Below are 21,374 nucleotides of genomic sequence, written 5' to 3'. Positions count from 1 at the left end.
TCTTCATCATTTCAAATAACATAATGCAAAATTGAATACAAAAGTACAGTTGAAAATCCAGTATCTTATTAAACCAGACAGAGACATGCAAAAGTGTAAAACAAGACTAGTCTTCTCACTAACTTTTTTTTGCTTCTTTTTTGGAAGATCAACTCCTACCTGTTTTAGTGCTTCACCTATGTAGTTGTCTCTCAGTCATTATTTTTATGTCATTCTATATTTTTATCCTGATTCAACTTTGTAATGTTAACACAAAAGGGGTTTACTGTATTTTAAATAAATATATATTTTTAAATTTGTTTTAATTTCTAATGTAAATATCAATAGCTACAGCTCACATAAACAAAAGCCAAATAATTTTTAGGACTGTAAAGAGGTCTTGAAGTCGGGCGCAATGGCTCATGCCTGTAATTCCAGCACATTGGGAGGCCAAGGCAGGCAGATCACCTGAGGTCAGGAGTTCAGAAACAGCCTGGCCAACATGGTAAAACCTTGTCTCTACTAAAAATACAAAAAAATTAGCCAGGCATGGTGGCAGGTGCCTGTAGTCCCAGCTACTCAGGAGGCTGAGGCTCGAGAATCATTTGAACTCAGGAGGCAGAGGTTGCAGTGAGCCAAGCTATGCCACTGTACTCCAGCCTGGGCACACAGTGAGACTCTGTCTCAATGGGAAAAAAAAAAAAAAGGAGGTCTTAAAACCAAACAATGAGAATTGCTACCCTAACCTATCATACCACTCCTGGAAAAAAGAGAAAAAGGAAACAAAGTCACAGTCTCAGCATTTTCATACTTACCTATAAATTCCACAAAACTGGTTCATTCTATCATTAACCTTAATTTAATATTTGGGTATGTACATGAACAAATAAATTCATCATGCATAGGTCATATATAAGAATTGTTGGCCGGGTGCAGTGGCTCATGCCTATAATCCCAGCACTTTGGCGGGCCAAGGCAGGCAGGTCATAAGGTCAGGAGATCTAGACTATCCTGGCCATGGTGAAAGCTCATCTCTACTAAAATGCAAAAAATTAGCCAGGCATGGTGGCGCGTGCCTGTGGTCCCAGCTACTCAGGAGGCTGAGGCAGGGGAATCGCTTGAATCTGGGAGACGGAGGTTGCAGTGAGCCAAGATCGTGCCACTGCACTCCAGCTTGATGAAAGAGCAAGACTCTATCTCAAAAAAAAAAAAGAATTGTTATTATGGAATACTATGCAGCCATAAAAAGGATGAGTTCATGTCCTTTGCAGGGACATGGATGAAGCTGGAAACCATCATTCTCAGCAAACTAACACAAGAACAGAAAACCAAACACCAAATGTTCTCACTTAAAAGTGGGAGTTGAACAATGAGACCACATGGACACAGGGAGGAGAACATCACACACCAAGGCCTGTTGAGGGGCTGGGGGACTAGGGGAGGGATAGCATTAGGAGAAATACCTAATGTAGATGATGGATTGATGGGTGCAGCAAACCACCATGGCACATGTATACCTGTGTAACAAACCTGCAAGTTCTGCACATGTATCCCAGTACCAAGTGAGCTCAGCCGCCGAGACCCCCACCCAGGCAGCACTGAAGGAATTGAGAAGCAGACACCCAGACAGAACAACAAAGTGGGACCATCCCAGGGGCCAGCAGCATTCCGAGATGAGAACTTCAAGGGGCTGACGGTATTCCCGGCTGAGGGCCTTGAGCAGACTCTGACCCACACATTTATTCTCTCTGAACAGGTGATTATTATTAACAAACAGATGTTCAGTATTTTCTGATAACACAAAATATGCCAAGTAGGCAGCTGGTGCCTGCTTACCACTGATCACAGACAAACTAAAAAGTATTCTCCACGAGGGAGCCAGGGTGGCAGGGTCAGATGTCCCACGCTTAAAGAATTGTTTTAACCAGTGTGTGATTTTTATATATTGTCCTGCCACTTTAGAATGCCCCAAGTAGTTTTCTACTTGGGGGGGGGTGGGCAGGCCCTAGGTTTTCCTTGCCATTTTTCTTCCTAGCAAACAATATATTTTATCATATACTCAGCATTTCTCAATATTCAACATTTCTCAACACCCCAGAACTTAAAATATAATAATTAAAGAATTGCTATTGAAGCAATCTGTTGAATATAACTGTAGACTACACATAGTCCTTCAAAACACTGACCCATGGTTACACTAAACTGCATTTGGCAGCTTACCTAAAACAGAAACTGATCTATGATTAACACAATCATCTCAAAAGATGTTTTCTGATTTCTTCAAAAGACATATGAATTCCCACAAGCAAGACTGATAATATTTTTGTCATTATTTTCCAAAGCAAAATTAATTCACAATACTAAATCTTTTCAGCACTAAAATAAATATAATTGTATAGTATATATTTTAGGAAGTTAGTGCTCTCCAAGCTTTGTCAGTACCATCCAACGGAAATTAAGATAAGAACATTCCTTTAGAATGGAGCATAACAGGAAAATAGATCTTAAGTGCTGAGGGTAGAATGCAATAGCAGAAATGAGGAAAGTACTATGTCCGTATCTTGGAGTCCTGTTCTGTTGCTTTGTCTACTGGAACAATAAAGAAACCTACAAGTAATGGTAAAGAGAACTCTGTTGACAAAGTGTCCCTGGGCCTTACCACATATCTTGGCCCACCTCACGGCCTCCTCTTGAACTGAGTGGGGGATAGGTGCCTTTCAGTCCTTAGGGTGTACTGTAAAAATGCAAATTCCAGGCGGGAACGGTGGCTCATGCCTGTAATCCCAGCACTTTGGGAGACCAAGTCGACTGGATCATGAGGTCAAGAGGTCGAGACCATCCTGGCCAACATGGTGAAACCCTTTCTCTACTAAAAATACAAAAATTAGCTGAGTGTGGTAGTGCGCGCCTGTAGTACCAGCTACTCGGGAGGCTGAGGCAGGAGAATCATTTGAACCTGGGAGGCGGAGGTTACAGTGAGCCGAGATCGCACCACTGCACTCCAGCCTGGCAACAGAGCAAGACTCCATCTCAGACAAAAAAAAAAAAAGCAAATTATGAACTGACTAGGAAACATAACTATTACCTCCAAAGCCTGTGACAGATCTCAGAACACCACAAAGTTCCCAGGACAGAAATTTAGTTCCCAGGACAGACGTAGGCTGGGCACGCACCTCTGTAATCCCAGCACTTTGGGAGGCCGAGGCAGGCAGATCACCTGAGGTCAGGAGTTTGAGACCAGACTGACCAACATGGTGAAACCCGGTCTCTACTAAAAATACAAAAAAAAATTAGCCAGGTGTGGTGGCACACGTCTTTAATCCCAGCTACACAGGAGGCTGAGGCAGAGGCAGAAGACACTGCTTGAACCCAGGAGGCGGAGGTTACAGTGAGCTGAGATAGGGCCACTGCACTCCAATCTGGGCAGAAAAGAAAAAAAAAGTTAGCTACAGACACAGCTCTCAAGTATAAACTTATATATTTAACGAAGCATGGCAAATATAATGCTTGACATTATATAAGCATGACAAAATATAATCAAGCTTATATTTTGTCAATATAAATGGCCAGAAGAATACTCTGGTCATTGCAATTTCAAAATTTTGGAAATATTTGCAGAGGTATTGTTAGAAACCTAAATTATTCCTTTGTGTTAACCAAAGAAGCTTAGTCAAATAATTTCTTTAAACCACATACCTTATGAAATAGTGATTTTTTTTAAAAAAAAGGTAACAATATCTTTTTAAAACTTACTTCTCATATTAACATCTATAGGATTTACACTGGCAGCGTGAACTCTGACAATGACTTCATTTGGATAGTGTATGATAGGTATCATCATGTTCTTAGTGAATCGAAGCACTTCATTCTTCCCATATTTATCTATCACCCAAGCAGGCATAACAGTGCTCCTTGGAGAGGTAGTACTAATCGTTCTAACTGAAGGCTTTTGGACAACTATGCTTCTCCAGAAGCAAACCGCAGTACACGCATTTCTTCTAAGTACACAAGTCTTCAGAAATTCCATCGTAAACTGGTTGAACTGAGTGCTCAAACTTGGACTGGATCGAACTCTCACCCCTGAATTCAGTCAAACGGGCTAATTTCAAAATTAAGCATGCAAAATGAGCATTCTAAAATGAAATTAATCTAATGGAGAAACTTTATAAAGAATACGGAACTGTTATTCTGCTTTTCGCATATGAAATGCTCCAATTAACGTTCCAGTCAGTATTCTGTCCATTCTCCTCCAACCCTTTCACCCCTCCCCTTTAAAAAAAAAAAAAAAAGGAGAAAAGAAAAGCCGGTATGCAAATCCTCTAGATCCCTGCCCTTCCTGGGAGCCCTCGGCGGGACAAGCAGACACCGCTCGCGATCCAAAGCCAGAGAATTGAAGGCTTGTCGGCTTCCGCCGCGACCCTGGCCCTCAGTCTCCTTGCCGCTGCGCTCTTCTTAGCCGCCGGTATGGCTTTGCGGCGCCAACCAATCGCCTGCAAAGATCATTTCCTCGGGCTGCAATTCAACCAATCCAAGTATTCAGTGTTGAAGGGCTCAGTGACGATTAAAGATGGCTGCGCCCATGTAACATCACCAGCGACCGGTGACCTCTTTTTCCTCCTTTCCTGGCTCCTATGGTGGCAGTCTGGGCAAGAGGATCATGCTGGGCCAGACCCTCCGAGAAGTGAGTGGATTAGACCCTCTGAGGCCCCTGGGAGGGCGGAAAGTTTAGCGGAGTCCGTTGACAAAAGACTCCCTGGGCCTTACCATGCATCTTGGCCCATCTCGCTGCCTCCTCTTGAACTGAGTGGGGGATAGGTAGCTTTCGGTCCTTAGGGTGTACTCGCCGTACCCATTCAGGAGTGAGGACCTTAGCAGGGAAAATATCTGCACCGCAGAGCTGTAGTATGGTGAATCGGCTTCTTAGGTGCTTAGACCTTTGCTCTGGTATGGGTCGGGCTCTGGAGTGGTATCGGAGTGGGCTTTGCCAGATAAGGGGGGCTTTTCGGGGCCACTTCAGGCTCTCTGTCCCCCACATTTAGCTGCAGTTGTCGCTAAGAAGCCCGGCAAAACTGTAGTTTGCAAAATTCAAACGAGAAATTTTTGGCTTTTTTGAAAGAATTCGTTCTGTAGGATTTACCTACTACTAAGATACCAATGATTCCCTAACCCTAGTCGCCATTTCCCGGACGTCATGTTTGAACTCTAGGCTGTATTTGTGATGCCTTCTGGACAATTCTGACAAATGTCACATAAGCACCTCAAATTCACTTTAATGAATGTTGAAGTCATCACTGTAACAGGAGTACCCCCTTACCTCTCAACCCCCATCTTAAGAAACAAAAGCTCTGATATTTCTGAATTCTTAATAGACTCTTTTTAATGGCACAACTGTTATCTCATTTGCCTTTAGAGTCTTCCTCATCGTTCATATCTAATAAATCACTAAGCTCTGTTAATTCTATCCTGCAGATATGGCTGTAATCTGCCCTCTCACATTGTTTCTGCTCTTACAGCTTTCTTTAATTCAGGTCTTTTTGCTTCCTGAAATTTCTTCTAAGTTCCTCAACCTTAGAACTGTCTGAAGGCCCATTTCTATCAGAATCACCTGAGGCACCTGTTAAAACCAAAACTATGTCCCATTCTAGACTTAATTAGATCTGTGTGTGAAGTCCGGGAGTATGGTTTAATGGGGGATCCAGGTGATTTCTGGTAATAAGTAGGGGCTGAAGACCTAAACTGCCTTCTTCCTTTTTATTCCACCCTAGAAGTTGTCGTTTTGTTTGTTTGTTTTTCCCAGCTGGCAGCCTGGATTATAATTATAGATAGCTATAATATAAAATGGGAAATTTAAATCCACAGGCTTTAAATAATAAATAGTTCTTTCCCAAAATACATTATTATTTTACCATTTTGAATTGTATCTAATCAAATTCGTTCTTTTAAAAAAAAAAACCAAAACTTGTTTTAAAATGAAATACAACCTATTCAAATATGGTATTTCCTTTTTTTGCCTTTTCCACTGCCAATCTAAGTAACAGAAAGAGACTCTCTAAGAAAATATTTATTTTGGAGTAGCAATGCAATGGGAATATGTGTGATATAGTAAACTATGTGCCTATTTAAGGAGGTTGGGGCAAGGGATGTTTTTAAGGACAAAATGAGAAGAATTACATAAATTATTTTGAATCAGTTATCATTGGCTACAAGGATGAGTCACAAAGGTGGCATCAGTCCAAGGTTGGATAGGCAGTTGCTGGTCAGATGTCCTTACAGAAGTATCTGTGTATGTGTGTGTGTAAGGTTGCAGTGGCCTTTGTGCAAGGTTGTGTTTTTTGCAATCTCATGATAGTTCTTTTTAAAAAAATTTTAATGGGTACATAGTAGGTGTATGTATTTATGGAGCACATGAGATATTTTGATACAAGCATACAATGCATAATAATCATATCAGAGTTAATGGTGTGTCCATCACCGCAAGCGTTTATCATTTCTTTGTGTTATGTTGGGAAAAGCTGCAAAGGAGAAAGGACTACAGAGTGCCTACATAAATTGCTTATGAGTAACATATAAACAAGGAACAACAAACTGCGGAAGGCCGCAGGAGGCCTCTGAGGAGGAAGGCCTCTTCATGCCTCATGTTCCAGTATAGGGTGACCTTGGCTCTGTTACCATAAACATTGTGCTCAAGGATGTAAAACCCCTTCATAGCACTGTGACATAGCCACACTTGTAGGCTCCTTGTAAGGCCCGGGTTCCATCAGCTGTACGTAGATAATAAGCTAAAGATAACCACATGTTCTTGTTTTGTGAAACTCTCAAACCATCACTGTTATCAATCCTTAGGATGACACACCAGTTCTGGTTCACTAATTCACTTCTGGCTCACTGATTCACTCCACCATCACTCCACCCCTACCCTATAGATCAAAGTGATTGTAATCAATAAATAGTGTGGATGATGAGAGCTGGGGCCTTCACTGTCACCTCCAGGGTAATAAAGTGTGGCCCCCTGGTCCCACTTTTTCTCTTAATCTCTTTCTCATTTCTTTGTCACCACTGTACTTGGGATACCCACGGGTGATGTAGGACTGGCTCCCTACAGTGTTACAAACATTACAGTTATACTCTTAGTTATTTTTAAATGTACAGTAAATTATCATTGACTGTAATCACCTGCTGTGCTATCAAACACTGTATCTTATTTATTCTGTCTAACTATATTTTGGTACCTATTACCCATTCCCACCCCTACTGCTACCCTTTCCAGCCTCTGGTAACCATCATTTTACTCTATCTCCACAAGATCAGTTGCTTTAATTTTTAGCTCCCACAAATTGGTGAGAACATGGGAAGTTTGTCTTTCTGTGCCTAGCTTATTTCACTTAACAATGTTCTCCCGTTCCATCCATATTGTTGCAAATGACAGGCTCTCATTCTTCTTATGGCTGAGTAGTACTCCATTGTGTACCTGTAGGACATTTTCTTTATCCATTCGTCTGTTGGTAGACACTTAGGTTGCTTCCAAATCTTGGCTATTGTGAATAGTGCTGCAATAAACATGAGAGAGCAGATATCTCTTTGCTATGTTGATTTTCTTTCTTTTTTTTTTTTTTTAAATGAATGAGAGGTTCTCATATTGCCCAGGTTGGCCTTGAATGCATAGCCTCGCCTCCTCAAGCACCAGGACAACTGTCCCGAGCCACCGCAGCTCCCGATTTTTTCTTTCTTTTAGGTGCATATATACCTAGCAGTGGGATTGCTGGATCATATGGTAGTTCTATTTTTATTTATTTTTAATTATTTTTTTTTTTAGAGATGGGCTCTCACTATGTTGGCCAAGTTGGTCTTGAATTCTTGACCTCAAGCAATCCTGCCTCAGCCCCCTAAGTGCTAGGATTACAGGTGTGAGCCACTGCAGCCAACCAGTAATTGTATTTTTAGGTTTTTGAGGAACCTCCATACTATTCTTCATAGTGGCTGTAGTAATTTACATTCCAACTAACTTTTCTCCATCCTCACCAGCATTCATTATTGCCTATGTTTTGGATAGAAGCCATTTTTACTGGAGTGCGATGATAACTCATTGTAGTTTTGATTTGCATTTCTCTGATGATCAGTGATGTTGAGCACCTTTTCATATACCAGTTTGCCATTTATATGTCTTTCTTTTGAGAAATGTCTGTTCAGATCTTTTGCCCATTTTTAATTTGATTATTGGATTTTTTCCTGTTGTTTGAGCTCCTTATATACTCTGCTTATCAATCCTTTGTCAGCTGTTCTTCTTATCAGGCATTTGTACATGAGAACCCTCTCTTCTTGACCTTCCCTGGCTCCATTTGTCAGGATTTTAACACAAGTGACTCTGTTTTGATTTTGACAACTGTCATGGCTCCTTAAATGCTAACTTTTTTGTACTACTTCTCTCTGGTGTCATTGAGTGAGCCATTGTGAAAAACAACTTTTGCTTAATGGGGTTAAAAAAAAAGAACTATTTAGGAGAGCTGACCCAAGGGAAGACCCAGAAGATGCCTTGGCATGATTACTTTTACTTAATCAGCCCTTTAACAAATACCTATTAATGCCTAGCATGCAAAACATTTGATGGTTATTTCCCCAGCTCTAAAACTACCTTCTGTCTACTTTGTATTTTTTCCACATCACTGTACTGGTGCCCTAAATTCTACTAATTAGGGATTAATTAATTCATACAAATTATCTTTTCATTGAATTCTCTTTTAAATATGTACAGATGCCTGGGAAGGTTGAACAATTTCTTCACCCATTGTACATTATAACAGTTTAGATTTCTTCACAATATCTTAATTGAGATAATCAGTTGACGAAGGGAAAATTTGCTGGGAATTAGGGAGAAGGGCTGAAAATGATGGGAGCAATTTGGAGGATGTGAGTAGAGGCTTATGGTAAGAGAGGAGCCCTGGGAATAATAGGCACAAAAAGAAGGTAAGATACCAAATAGGTAAAATTTCTATTTGTAAATTTTACCCAGGTACATTCAGAAAGGGGAGGAATCTCACTTTTACCTTTGTCTTTTGTGGCATGATCCCAGTGTTTCTAGGAGCCAGGCACAAGGCTAATATTATTAATCCTAAAGTTTAAAGAATAATATATTCAGTTGGCTTCTTGGAGGTTCAACTTTAGAAAAACTAATCATTGTTCTATAGGGAAATTCGTTCCAAATTTTAAACAACTGTTATTCATTCAACTAACATTTAGTGAGTACCTCTGTGTTCCAGGCACTGGGGTGTAGCATTAAAAACAGACAGAGCCAGGTGCAGTGGCTCACCTGTAATCCCAGCACTTTGGGAGGCCGAGGCGAGCAGATCACCTGAGGTCAGGAATTCGAGACCAGCCTGACCAACATGGAGAAACCCTGTCTCTACTACAAATACAGAATTAGCCGGGCATGGTGGCACATGCTTGTAATCCCAGCTACTCGGGAGGCTGAGTCAGGAGAATTGCTTGAACCTGTGAGGCAGAGGTTGTGGTGAGGCGAGATCACACCATTGCACTCCAGCCTGGGCAACAAGAGCGAAACTTCATCTCAAAAAAATAAATAACAGACAGGAAACCAAACATTTTATTCAGGTAGTATAAGTACTATGGAGGAAAATTAAGTAGATTATAGTTTGAGAACTAGTTGAGGGAGCTGGACATTTTAGCTGGAGTGGTCAGGGAAGATTTCTCTGATTGAGTGGGTAATCACTTGAGCCTGGAAGGTTGAGGCTGCAGTGAGGCAAGATCATACCAGCACACTCCAGCCTTGGTGACAGAGCTAGACTCTGTTTCAAAAAAAAAAAAAAAAAAAAAAAAAGACAGTTCTTTTCCTAAATGAACCTTTAATGCTCTCTGTTAAGTTAATTGTCTTCACTTCATGGCAAAGAAATAAATGCCAAAATGTCTTGCATAGAGAATAATTATACAAGTTGAACATCTCTAACCTGGAAATCTAAAATCCGAAACTTTTTGAGCACCGACATGATTTTCAAAGGGCATGTTCAAAGGAAATGCCCCAGGAGCATTTTGGACTTGAGATTTTTGGGTTAGGGATGCTCAATTAGAAAGTATATAGTGCAATAGAGTATTCCAAAACTTGAAAAGATCTGAAATCTGAAACACTTCTTGTCCCAAGCATTTTGGATAAGGGATACTCACCCTGTAGTACAATAAGTAATTCAGAGCATGATTTTAGAAACAAGATCAGTCCTTGGTTGAATCACAGCTCTGCTACTTTTTAGCTATGTGACCTCAGGTAGGAACTTCAGTTTTTTATCTGTAAACGGAGATAATTATAGCGTCTCAGTGTGGGTGTGAAGATTAAATGATATATTAAGCACCAAGGACAATGCCTAGAACTAAGTACTAACTATTATTAACATTAATTTTGTTACAGGGACAAAATTACTAATTATATGTATTTATAATTTTCCTTTCCCTTACTTTCTAAGAAGAGTGGTTCCTGAGCAAGTGTTTTAAATTTTTTTGAGGAGGTATACTGGTTGTCTATTGCTGCATAACAAAGTACTTTAAACTTTCTGGCTTAAAATAACATAATCCAGGATCTCACACTTTTCTGGGTCAGAAGTCTAGGCATGGAGTAGCTGGGTTCTCTACTCAGGGTCTCACAAGGCTGAAATCAAGGTACTGCAGTTGTACTGCAAGGTACTGCTAGGGCTAGAGCTCCATCTGGAGCTCCAGTCCTCTCCACCTCATTGGTTTTTGGCAGAGTTCATTTCCTGCAGTTGTGGAACTAAGGTCTCATTTTCTTGGTGGCTGTGTGGATGTTAGTAATGATGTATGTAGTCTGGGCAATGACCAGGAGAGTTGGTAATGGGTGAAGTGAAGGGAAAGTTTGTGCAAAGTGAGGTCAAAGAAGTGAAAAGTCAGGTATTGGTGTGCATGGACTTGAAGTTTGACGTGAACAAGGGAGAAGATAGGAGCAATAGTAACAAAGATGACAGTGAGCTAGGTGCCAAAATTGTCAGTGAATTTAAAGTAGTACCAGGGAGGCTATAGGTCATCTCCCAAGGCATGTGCTTCAGATGAGAGGAGATGTTTGAGAGAAGAGGGAAGAGAAGCATTGAGGAAAAAGGAGATCATCTGTCTCCTCTCCCACTCTGGACTCTGTGGTACCTGGTAGGTAAGCACTAAACAGGAGCAGCAGTGGCTGCCAGGCAAGGCCTAGTTTCCATTAGAGAAAAGATGTGTCAGAGAGAGAATTTTTTTTCTTTTAACAAAAGCTTGAAAGTTAACTTCGTTTTATATTCAGATATGACACCTGCAGTTTTGTCCTGGGAAACTGTATATGTGATTTATATTTCCTGCTTCTTATGCTCAGTCCATCTAGCTGATTAGCATCTTTGTTTTCACTTCTGTTTTCCAATTCCCTTATTGATTTTTTTTCTCAAATCTACAGTTCCTAAAAATGGTCTTAATGAAAATCAGCACCATTTAAAGTGAATACTCCTAGACAGTCTTATTTCTTACCCTTCAACCACAATTGTAATCCCAGCTCTTAGCTTTTATCCTCGTACCAGTCTGGAAGCAGCTTGAGGATCGTAGACATTAGGGGACTTGAGAGGAGTCAAGGAAGGAGAGAAAGTGGCAGATGGAATTTTCCTCATTATTACAACTTAGCCATGGGATGGGCCTGCCTATATATCTGTCTGTATATATTGTCTGTCTAGCTCTGGGTTTTTGCTAGTTCTAACTCTCTGCCTATATATTGTCTGTCTAGCTCTAGGTTTTTGCTAGTTCTCTCTTCCACCCAGCCTATCACCATCTTTGTTCTTCCCATTCCATATACATGATATTAAAACACACAACTCTCTTTTATTCCTTGTAGCTTCTTTCTTCTGAAGGGTTTACATTTCTTATAGACCATTTGACGAACTCTCTTTTGTTGTTACTATAGAAGTCACCTCCTTAAGTCAAACCTCACTGCCCTTCCCATCCCTGCACAGTCCAGTAGCCTCCCCATGGAAGTCCTTTTCCTCTTGTCTATAAGCATTAGGGATCCTCTCGATGAACTCTTCCCACTGCTTGTTGCATTTAAAACCCTCAACCCTAAGAATGCCATTGCTTTGATGATTTACTCAATAATCATGCTTGATTTACTCAATAATCATACTCATTTGCAGATTTTCCCCTCAAATGCAAACTTCTCTTGTTTAGTGTGTATAGGACATGTGAAAATACTGTCAACTTGGAGGACAAACTAAGCTTCCAATAGAGTAGAGATAGAAATGGTGAAGACTGTGTATTATGAAGTCACCTGTCCTTTACCATTTGAGTGACTTTGGACAAATCACCCAAGGTCTCTGAGCTTCAGTTTCTTCATCTGACAAATGAGATAAACAATACCTAACTGTGTGGTTGCTTTAAGGGTTAAGTGAAGTAATAATGCATGTGTCTGGCTCTTGGAAAATATTTGGTAAATATTATTCCTTCCTCTATTCTCCTTTTCTCTCAACTTCCATCTAATCCAATTATCTTTTCATAAAATCTCCAAAGCTTTGGTGTCATCTTTTACTTCTTGTTATTCATCCCTTTTATCTGATTAGTAACTACATTTATTATTACTTCCTCCAGGTAATATTAGACAGTCATGACTTCATCTCAGGCCCTACTTCCTGTCAGTATACACTGATATTCACTACTTCCCAGTCACTTTCGGTGCAGTTCTTTACCAGCCCTCCTAACATCTTCCCTAAAGACAGAATTTCAGAAAAGTTTTTCAGTTTGCCTTTGAACCTGTATAAGCAGTTCTCTCAATTCATAGTGTCTCTTTCTTGAACTCCACAGTAGGTATAAAGATCTTATTTAGAGAGCCATAAAAATCCTGCAATGCCTTGTCCAGTTCACTTCTCTTTTTTTCTCTCTGGACTGCTTGTATTGCAGCTAAGCTACCCTCTCTACAGAATCTGCCCTCAGCTATCCTTCACCCATGCTGGGCCTCAACTCCCCCTGGACAGAATGGTTTACCTAACTTACTGCTGTTGTTTGTACAGCCTGACTTTGAAACCGAAAGTTAGCTAAGGAGAAGAATGTCATGTCCTTCACCTGTCCTCAAGCTGATCAGTGCATCACCCTTCATCCACTAAACTAAGTGTTGAGGTAATAGGTTCTCTTAATTTTGAACCCAAGCCTCACTTCAAAATGTAATACTTAGCCACTGAATCACCTCCACCACCACCAATATAACATTTGAAACTTCTGCCGACTCAGTAAAAGGTTTTTGAATTGTGTGTATAGGTTTCTGCGGCACTGAAACAAGGCCAAATTACACCAACAGAGCTCTGTCAAAAATGTCTTTCTCTTATCAAGAAGACTAAGTTTCTGAATGCCTACATTACTGTATCAGAAGAGGTGGCCTTAAAACAAGCTGAAGAATCAGAAAAGAGATATAAGAATGGTAAATTGCTTTTAATTATACTTCATTGTTATATCGCCAGAGAAGGAGTTTAATTGGTTGTAGCAGTCTCCCTTTGGCAAGTGAACCTTTAAACATAAAACATATCCTTATTTAAAGAACTTGCCATGAGGATAATAAAAATGAGGGTAATGGATATGTGATGCTTTATAATGTCCAACTGTATTAATTTCTGACATAATTTGGTTTCTGAAGAATTATCGATGCCAAAAACTAGTAGTTACTGTAATAACATGTATTCATGTACCTTTATGTTTTAAACTATCTCCTTTATCACTCTTTTGGCTTTTTAATGCAGGACAGTCACTTGGGGATTTAGATGGAATTCCTATTGCAGTAAAAGACAACTTTAGCACGTCTGGCATTGAGACAACATGTGCATCAAATATGCTGAAAGGTAAAATATAACTGATCAGAGCTTTGATAATTTTGTAAAAATAAGTATTTTTCACTTTAAGGATAACAAAGTACCCAGATAATCTCAGACTAATTGTATCTTTGACAGAAATACTTAGAATATAATATCACCTTTTTCACTATTTGCTTTTTTAGAATGCAAAATTTTTCTTTAGAGGTAGGCCAGCTTAATGAATGCTACTTCAGAAGTTTTCAAAAATTCTATTAATATTTAGGAAGACTCAGTTCAATAACTAATTACCAGCTGGGTGCGTACCTGTAGTTCCAGCTACTTAAGAGGCTGAGGTAAGAGAATCACTTGAGTTCACGAGTCTGAGTCCAGCCTGGGCAATATAGTGAGACCCCATCTCTAAAAAAACAAACAAAAAACACAAAAAACTGATCACCATGAACACACTGTATAACCTCTAACTTGAGCTCATTGATAACGTGGGAATGAGTATGAACTGGCTATCATCAATACCCCTCTCTTGTGGATGATGTGAGGATTCATTAACATCTACTGACCAGTTATTTTTTATTTTCTAATTCCTCTATTTTTTATAGCACAATATGGCAATGCCTAGATTTATTCTTTAGAGTTTGGTCAAAAGGAATCGGGTTTATCAAGATATTTGGATCCTTGGAAGGAAGAGAAATAGAAAAAGCTTATTCAGAGTACTATATGCTAAAAGTAATATTCTATGAGGAATATGCCCCACCTTCCTCTAATATTCAGACTGTTGTTAATTATTTTGGAATATATACTAGGGCTTTTCAATGTTAGAGGAAATTTTAGTTGAAAATAAAGATCTATTTCTAACTGGAAATACATAAAAATTACTGTGTGGTATCACATCATCTGAGAAGAAAGTCAAGTAAGTACAATGAGCAAAATAGACATTTACTATTACTTTCATAAATACTAAGTACATCTCTGACTATCAAGTAATATTTTGTAGAACTGTTAATGTTTTTAGATAATAAAAATAGTTGGCCAGGCTCAGTGGCCCATGCCTGTAATCCCAGCACTTTGGGAGGCCGAGGCAGGTGGATCACCTGAGGTCAGGAGTTCAAGACCAGCCTGGCCAACGTGGTGAAACCCTGTCTCTATAAAAATATAAAAAGTAGCCAGGCATGACGGCAGGTGCCTTTAATCCCAGCTCTTCGGGAGACTGAGGTGGGAGAACTGCTTGATCCCAGGAGACAGAGGTTGCAGTGAGCTGAGAAAAAAAAAAAGTGAATATACAGATTATCTTTGGAAAACATACATTTAAGCAGTAGGAAAAAATTACTAGAAGAAAGTACAACCAATTATTTAAATTAGGAATAATTAATACATATGACTATGAATTGCTTAATTGCAGTTTGGACTGTTGTTTCTTTCTTTCTTTTTTTTTTTTTTTTTTGGGTGGAATCTTGCTCTGTTGTCCAGGCTGGAGTGCAGTGGCACGATCTCAGCTTACTGCAACCTCCGCCTCCCAGGTTCAAGTGATTCTCCTGTCTCAGCCTCCTAAGTAGCTGAGGTTATAGGCACGCACCACCACGCCTGGCTAATTTTTATATTTTTAGTAGAGGTAGGGTTTCGCCACATTGCCCAGGCTGCTCTTAAACTCCTGACCTCAGGTGATCCGCCCATCTCAGCCTCCCAAGTGCTGGGATTATAGGCATGAGCCACCACACCCTGACAACTCTTGTTTCTAACATATGCTTGTTTCTTACATATGATTTGCATGTTCACTGTTTTGTTTCCTATTAAAAAAAAAAAAAACTGGCCTTTTGGTGGGAACCACCATTTTCTAGTAATTCCCCAAAATGACAAACACAAAGGGAAGGAGGAGAGGCACCTGATATGTATTCTCTAGGCCTTTTAGAAAACTGGGAGTTGTTTGCCACGTACATGCGAACCTATAAGAAAGGTGATGTTGGCCAGGCGCAGTGGCTCATGCCTGTAATCCCAGCACTTTGGGAGGCCAAGGTGGGCATGCCGATCATGAGGTCAAGAGATCAAGACCATCCTGGCCAACATGATGAAACCCTGTCTCTACTAAAAATACAAAAATCAGCTGGGCATCGTGACGCACACCTGTAATCCCAGCTACTTGGGAGGCTAAGGCAGGAGAATCAGTTGAACCCAGGAGGTAGAGGTTGCAGTGATCCAAGATTGTGACACCACTCCAGCCTGGGTGACACAGCGAGACTGCATGTCAAAAAAAAAAAAAGAAAGGTGATATTGTAGACATCAGAGAATGGGTACTGTTCAAAAAGAAATGCCTCACAAGTGTTACCATGGCAAAACTGGAGGAGTCTACAGTGTTACCCAGCATGCTGTTGGCATTGTTGTGAACATACAAGGGCAAGGTTCTTGCCAAGAGAATTAACGTGCATATTGAGCACATTAAATACTATAGGAGCTGAGATTGCTTCCTGAAATGCATCAAGGAAGCCAAAGAGAAAGGTACCTGGATTCAACTGAAGTGCCAGCCTGTTCCACCCAGCAAAGTGCACTGTGTGAGAACCAATGGGAAGGTACCTGAGTTGCTGGAGCCTATTCCCTGTGAATTCATGACATAATAGGTATAAACAAATAAAAGATCTCTGGACTGTAAAAAAAAAAAAACTAAATTTTTTTCAGGTTATGTACCACCTTATAATGCTACAGTAGTTCAGAAGTTGTTGGATCAGGGAGCTCTACTAATGGGAAAAACAAATTTAGATGAATTTGCTATGGGGTAAGTAAAATTGAAATCTTCTCTTGAGTTTCTTCTATCTGTGCCTTTATTTTCACTAAATGTAGTTTCCTGAAAGGATTGAGGATCTAATGCCAGTTTCTTAGTCCCTCTGTGAGATTATGTTCAGTTTAATAGATATATAGTCATCTCTAATTTTGTTTTTAGTTTGTATTTCCCTGATGACTAATGATGTTAAACATCTTTCCATGTGTTTATTTTGCCATCCTTGTATCTTCATCAGTGAAGCAACTGTTCACATTCTTTGCCCATTTTTTGAAATTGGGCCATCTTCTTATTATTGCATTGTAAGAACTCTTTCATATATTTTAGACTCAAATCCATTATCAGATAGGTGCTGATTGGCAAATGTTTTCTTCAAGTCTGTGGTTTATCTTTTCATTCTCTGAAAATGCCTTTCAAAAAGTTCTTAATTTTGATAAACTCCAGTTTATTGATTTTCTTTCTTTCTTTCTTTCTTTCTTTCTTTTTGAGACAGAGTTTCACTCTTGTCATCCAGGCTGGAGTGCAATGGTACATTTCAGCTCACTGCAACCTCCGCTTCCTGGGTTCAAGCGATTCTCCTGACTCAGCCCACCAAGTAGCTGGGACCACAGACACGCATCACCATGCCCAGCTAATTTTTTTGTATTTTTAGTAGCGTCGGGGTTTCACCATTTTGGCCAGGCTGGTCTTGAACTCCTAACCTCAAGTGATCCACCTGCCTTGGCCTCCCAAAGTGCTGGGATTACAGGTGTGAGCCACCTATACCTGGCCTTCTTTTCTCCCCTCCCCCCCCTTCTTTTCTCTTTTTCCTTTCATATAGATACGGTCTCACTGTGTTGCTCAGGCTGATCTCAAACTCCTGAACTCAAACTATCCTCCCAGCTTGGTCTAACAAAGTGTTGAGAGGCAAAAGCAACCTGTGTCTGGCCCATTTTTTCCTTTATTTTTTAGAGGTGGGGTTTCACTGTGTTACCCAGGCTGGTCTTGAACTCCTGGGCTCAAGTGATTCTCTGACCTCATCCTTCCCAGTAGCTGGGACTGCAAGCACACATTACCTCACCTGGCTTAATTTTTTTCTTTTATGATTCATGTGTCCTAAGAAATCTTTACCTAACCAAAGGTCACAAAGACTTCTCCCCTACAAGTTTTATATTTTAGCTCTTACATTTAGACCTATGATTCATTTTGAATTAGATTTTCACATATAGTATGAATAAAGTCCATTTATTAAACATACAGATGTCCATTAATTCCAGCACTAATGATAAAAAAGATTATCCTTTCCTCATTGAATGATCTTGGATTTTTTTTGTCAAAAATCAAGCACATTTATGTCGGTCTGATTCTGGACTCTGTTGCACCTCTGTTTATTCCAAGCCTTGAAATTATACAGTAAGAGTCTTCTAACTTTGTTCTTCTTTTTCAAAATCATTTTACATAATCTAGATCCATTGTATTTTGATGTTTTAGAATAACCTTGCTAATTTCTACAAAGAAGTTTAATGGGATTTTGATTGTGATTGTGTTGAATTTATAGATCAACTTGGGAAGAATTGGCATTATAATACATGTCTTCAAATCCATGAATACCTAAATTTCTCCATTTAGTGAGATTTTGTTTTTCTCAGGAATGTTTTTATGATGTTCTGCATACAAATCATATATATAATTTGATTTATTCCCATTTTATGTTTCTTAATGCTATAGAAAATATTTTTTTCAGTTTCTAATTGTTTATTTCTAGTACATTGAAACATAGTTGATTTTTCTATATTGACTTTTTATCCCATAACCTTGTTAAAGCTCGCTTATTAGTTCTAGTTGGTCTTTGTGTATTCTATGGAATATTTTATGTAGCAGATTATGTAGTCTGCAAATAGAGTTAGTCTTATTTCTTCTTATTTCTTTTACTTGCCTTATTGCACCAGTTAGGGCCTTACATGCAATGCTGAATAGAAGTAGTAAAAGCAGATTTCCTTGCCTTGATCCTGATCTCGGGGAAAAGCATTCAGTCTTTCACCAAAAATACTTTATACTTACCCTTTTATGACACTCATCTCATTTGTACTATTTGCTTGGTCTTTGTTCCCTGTTTCATAGAAACAAGAGTCCTTGACTGTGTAGTTCAGAGTGGTATCTCTTGGAATTCATTAAATGTATGTTGAATGAACTAATCCATGGGAGTAAATTTGAACAAAGGTTTTTAGGACATTACCTTCATCAGCTGATCAAAATTAACATCACCAGTGAGGGTGAAGTGGATGGTGTGCCTCCAGATGTAATTGTCTAAAGATATGATACCACCTATGTAATATTCCAGCTGAGAATGTATAACCTGACTCTAATAACAGAGAAACAAAAGATTGATCCAAAATGAGAACCATTCTATTAAAATATCATATGAAAACAAAAAGGGGCTGTGAAAATCTTCCAGGATGAGAGATAAAGAAGGCAAAACCTAACATCATAAAACTTAAGAAAATTTAGAGTAGATCGGGCCTGGTGGCCCACACCTATAATCTCAGCACTGTGGGAAACTGAGGCAACAGGATTGCTTGAGCCCAGGAGTCCTAGACCAGCCTAGGCAACATAGTGAGACCATTCTCTACAGAAAAAAACAACTTAAAAAAAAAATAGGGGAAAATCTTTGTGCCCTTGAGTTAGTCAAAGGTTTTTTAGATAGGACACATGAAGCACAAATCCACTTTAAAAATTAATAGATTAGACTTCATTAAAATTAAGAACTTCTGTACTTTGAAATATGCTAAGAAAATGAAAATGCAAGCCACAGACTGAGAGAAAAATATTTGCAAAACATATATCTGAGAAAGAACTGATATCTAAAATACATAGAACATTGCCCACCTCAACAAGAAAACAAGTAAATAAGAAAACAAGCAACTCTGTTTTTAAGAAATGAACAAAAGATTTAAGCAGACATTTCATCAAAGATTAAAACATAGTTGACAAGCACATGAAAAAATGCTTAATATCTTTGATCATTAGGGAAATTAAAATTAAAATCACAATGAACCTGGGCACGGTAGCTCACACCTGTAATCTCAGCACTTTGGGAGGCCGAGGCGTTAGATAGTGGACACCTGTAGTCCCAGCTACTCTGGAGGCATGAGAATCCCTTGAACCTGGATCACTTGAAACCAGAAGAGAGGTTGCAGTGAGCTAAGATCATGCCACTGCATTCCAGCCTGAGATAGAGCAAGACTCTGTCTCAAAGAAAAAAAAAAAGACAATGATAACTAAATGGAAGACCTGACTCTAGATTTGATCCAGGAAGGGGATAAAATGCCATAAAGTACATTATTGAATCAGTTGACACATTTGAATTACATACAGTACATTAAAGTATTGTATTGATATTAATGTTACTGAGATTGATAACTATACTGTAACTGTATAACATGATATCCTTATTCTTAGGAAATACACACTAAAGTATTGAGGGTTAAAGGGCTACAGTATATTTAATTTACCCTTAAGATACCCTTAAGTATCTACATATGTACAAACATACACAGAGCATACAGATAATAAAGCAAATGAGATAAAATGTTAACAATAGATACATCTGGATAAAGGGTATAAAGTGCTTTAGATATGTTATTTTTATTTTTGCAATTTATTTGAGAATAAAATTTCAAAAATTTAGAAGTTATTAGCATTCCACTTGTAATGTTTTTCATAGAACTTCTGGTTAAGGGAGAGAATTCCTCAGAAAACTTAATGTTTGAATGTGACCCTTTTCAACTGGAAGACCTTGATTCACAAGGGAAATCATCTTCAATCAAATTGGATGATTAAATGAGACAAAAATCTTTTCTCTTTTCTTAGCAGATTAGTTTTCTCCACTTTCTACCACCAGTGCTCTTCCTTCCCGTTCTACGAAACTAATTAATGAAAGCTACATCTGAGCAGGCTTCCCACCTTTTTCAATTCAAGCTACAATGGGCTTTTAAATGCTCAGTGAGTGTTAGAAGCAAATAATATACTTAGAAGATGAAATTTTCACTTAAAATGAAAGTTTTACTAAGGTATCTTGCTTCACTTCATCAGATCTGGAAGCACAGATGGTGTATTTGGACCAGTTAAAAACCCCTGGAGTTATTCAAAACAATATAGAGAAAAAAGGAAGCAGAATCCCCATAGCGAGAGTGGAGATTCAGACTGGCTGATAACTGGAGGAAGCTCAGGTGGGAGTGCAGCTGCCGTGTCTGCGTTCACATGCTATGCGTAAGATGCTTTTCTCTATCTGTATTTTAAAACCCACCCAAATACAAATAGTCATAAACTATATGTAAAATGCCGCAGTAGAGTAGTTCATACCTTGGTATTTTTAGTTTTAGTGAGCTATATGTGCTCAAAGGTTTTTCAAAATTATATCTTGTAATTGCACTCAACTGTACAGTACACTGTATATTTTATACTTCTAACTTAAATATTTGTTAAAATAATATTTTTCTGCATAGTATCTGGTTCTCTTAAAATATGATTTTATGGATCTTGCAGAATAAAGCATTGAGCATAAATGAACTTAATTGCATTTCATTTTTTAAGTAATTTGAGTGCTCACTGATTGTACAAATATTTAGGGACTAACATATAATGGCTTTAGTTAAGTGCTGCTGAGCTAAACTGTTAGTAATGTTTATCCTTCAGCAAGATCAGATTTTGGGGGCAAAAAAGGAATAAAAGAAAAGAAAAAACACTAGTATGTATTCATAAGATATTTTAAATAGTGTTTCCTAAATATGCAATTAAACATGTGCATCAGTAAGTAAAGTTTTTTCAAACTTGTT

The 21,374-nt window shown here is 38.9% G+C and overlaps 2 protein-coding genes across 8 annotated transcripts in view; one reads left to right on the top strand and one right to left on the bottom strand.

Moving 5' to 3' along the window:
* The window catches only part of RTN4IP1 (reticulon 4 interacting protein 1), a 73,284-nt gene extending 68,849 nt beyond the window's left edge, over positions 1 to 4,435 (bottom strand). For all 7 annotated transcript variants that reach the window (XM_064360810.1, XM_064360807.1, XM_064360808.1 and 4 more), the window contains exon 1: positions 3,733 to 4,435. In XM_064360810.1, coding sequence (XP_064216880.1) covers positions 3,733 to 4,006 — 274 coding nt within the window. In that variant the 5' untranslated portion in view covers positions 4,007 to 4,435. The remainder of the gene's footprint in view (positions 1 to 3,732) is intronic.
* Positions 4,436 to 4,533: 98 nt separating this feature from the next.
* Positions 4,534 to 21,374, top strand: part of QRSL1 (glutaminyl-tRNA amidotransferase subunit QRSL1) — a 36,311-nt gene continuing 19,470 nt past the window's right edge. The window contains exons 1-5 of the mRNA XM_012438403.2: positions 4,534 to 4,660; positions 13,252 to 13,411; positions 13,728 to 13,826; positions 16,461 to 16,557; positions 20,632 to 20,808. Of these exons, the coding sequence (XP_012293826.1) occupies positions 4,637 to 4,660; positions 13,252 to 13,411; positions 13,728 to 13,826; positions 16,461 to 16,557; positions 20,632 to 20,808 (557 nt within the window). The 5' untranslated portion in view covers positions 4,534 to 4,636. The remainder of the gene's footprint in view (positions 4,661 to 13,251; positions 13,412 to 13,727; positions 13,827 to 16,460; positions 16,558 to 20,631; positions 20,809 to 21,374) is intronic.

This window comes from Aotus nancymaae, unplaced genomic scaffold, assembly GCF_030222135.1.
Source record: "Aotus nancymaae isolate 86718 unplaced genomic scaffold, 86718_ANA_hifiasm-v0.15.2.pri h1tg000040l, whole genome shotgun sequence".
Classification (NCBI taxonomy): Eukaryota; Metazoa; Chordata; class Mammalia; order Primates; family Aotidae; genus Aotus; species Aotus nancymaae.
Note: the sequence above shows the minus strand (reverse complement) of the source record. Positions and strands in the feature narration are given on the sequence as shown.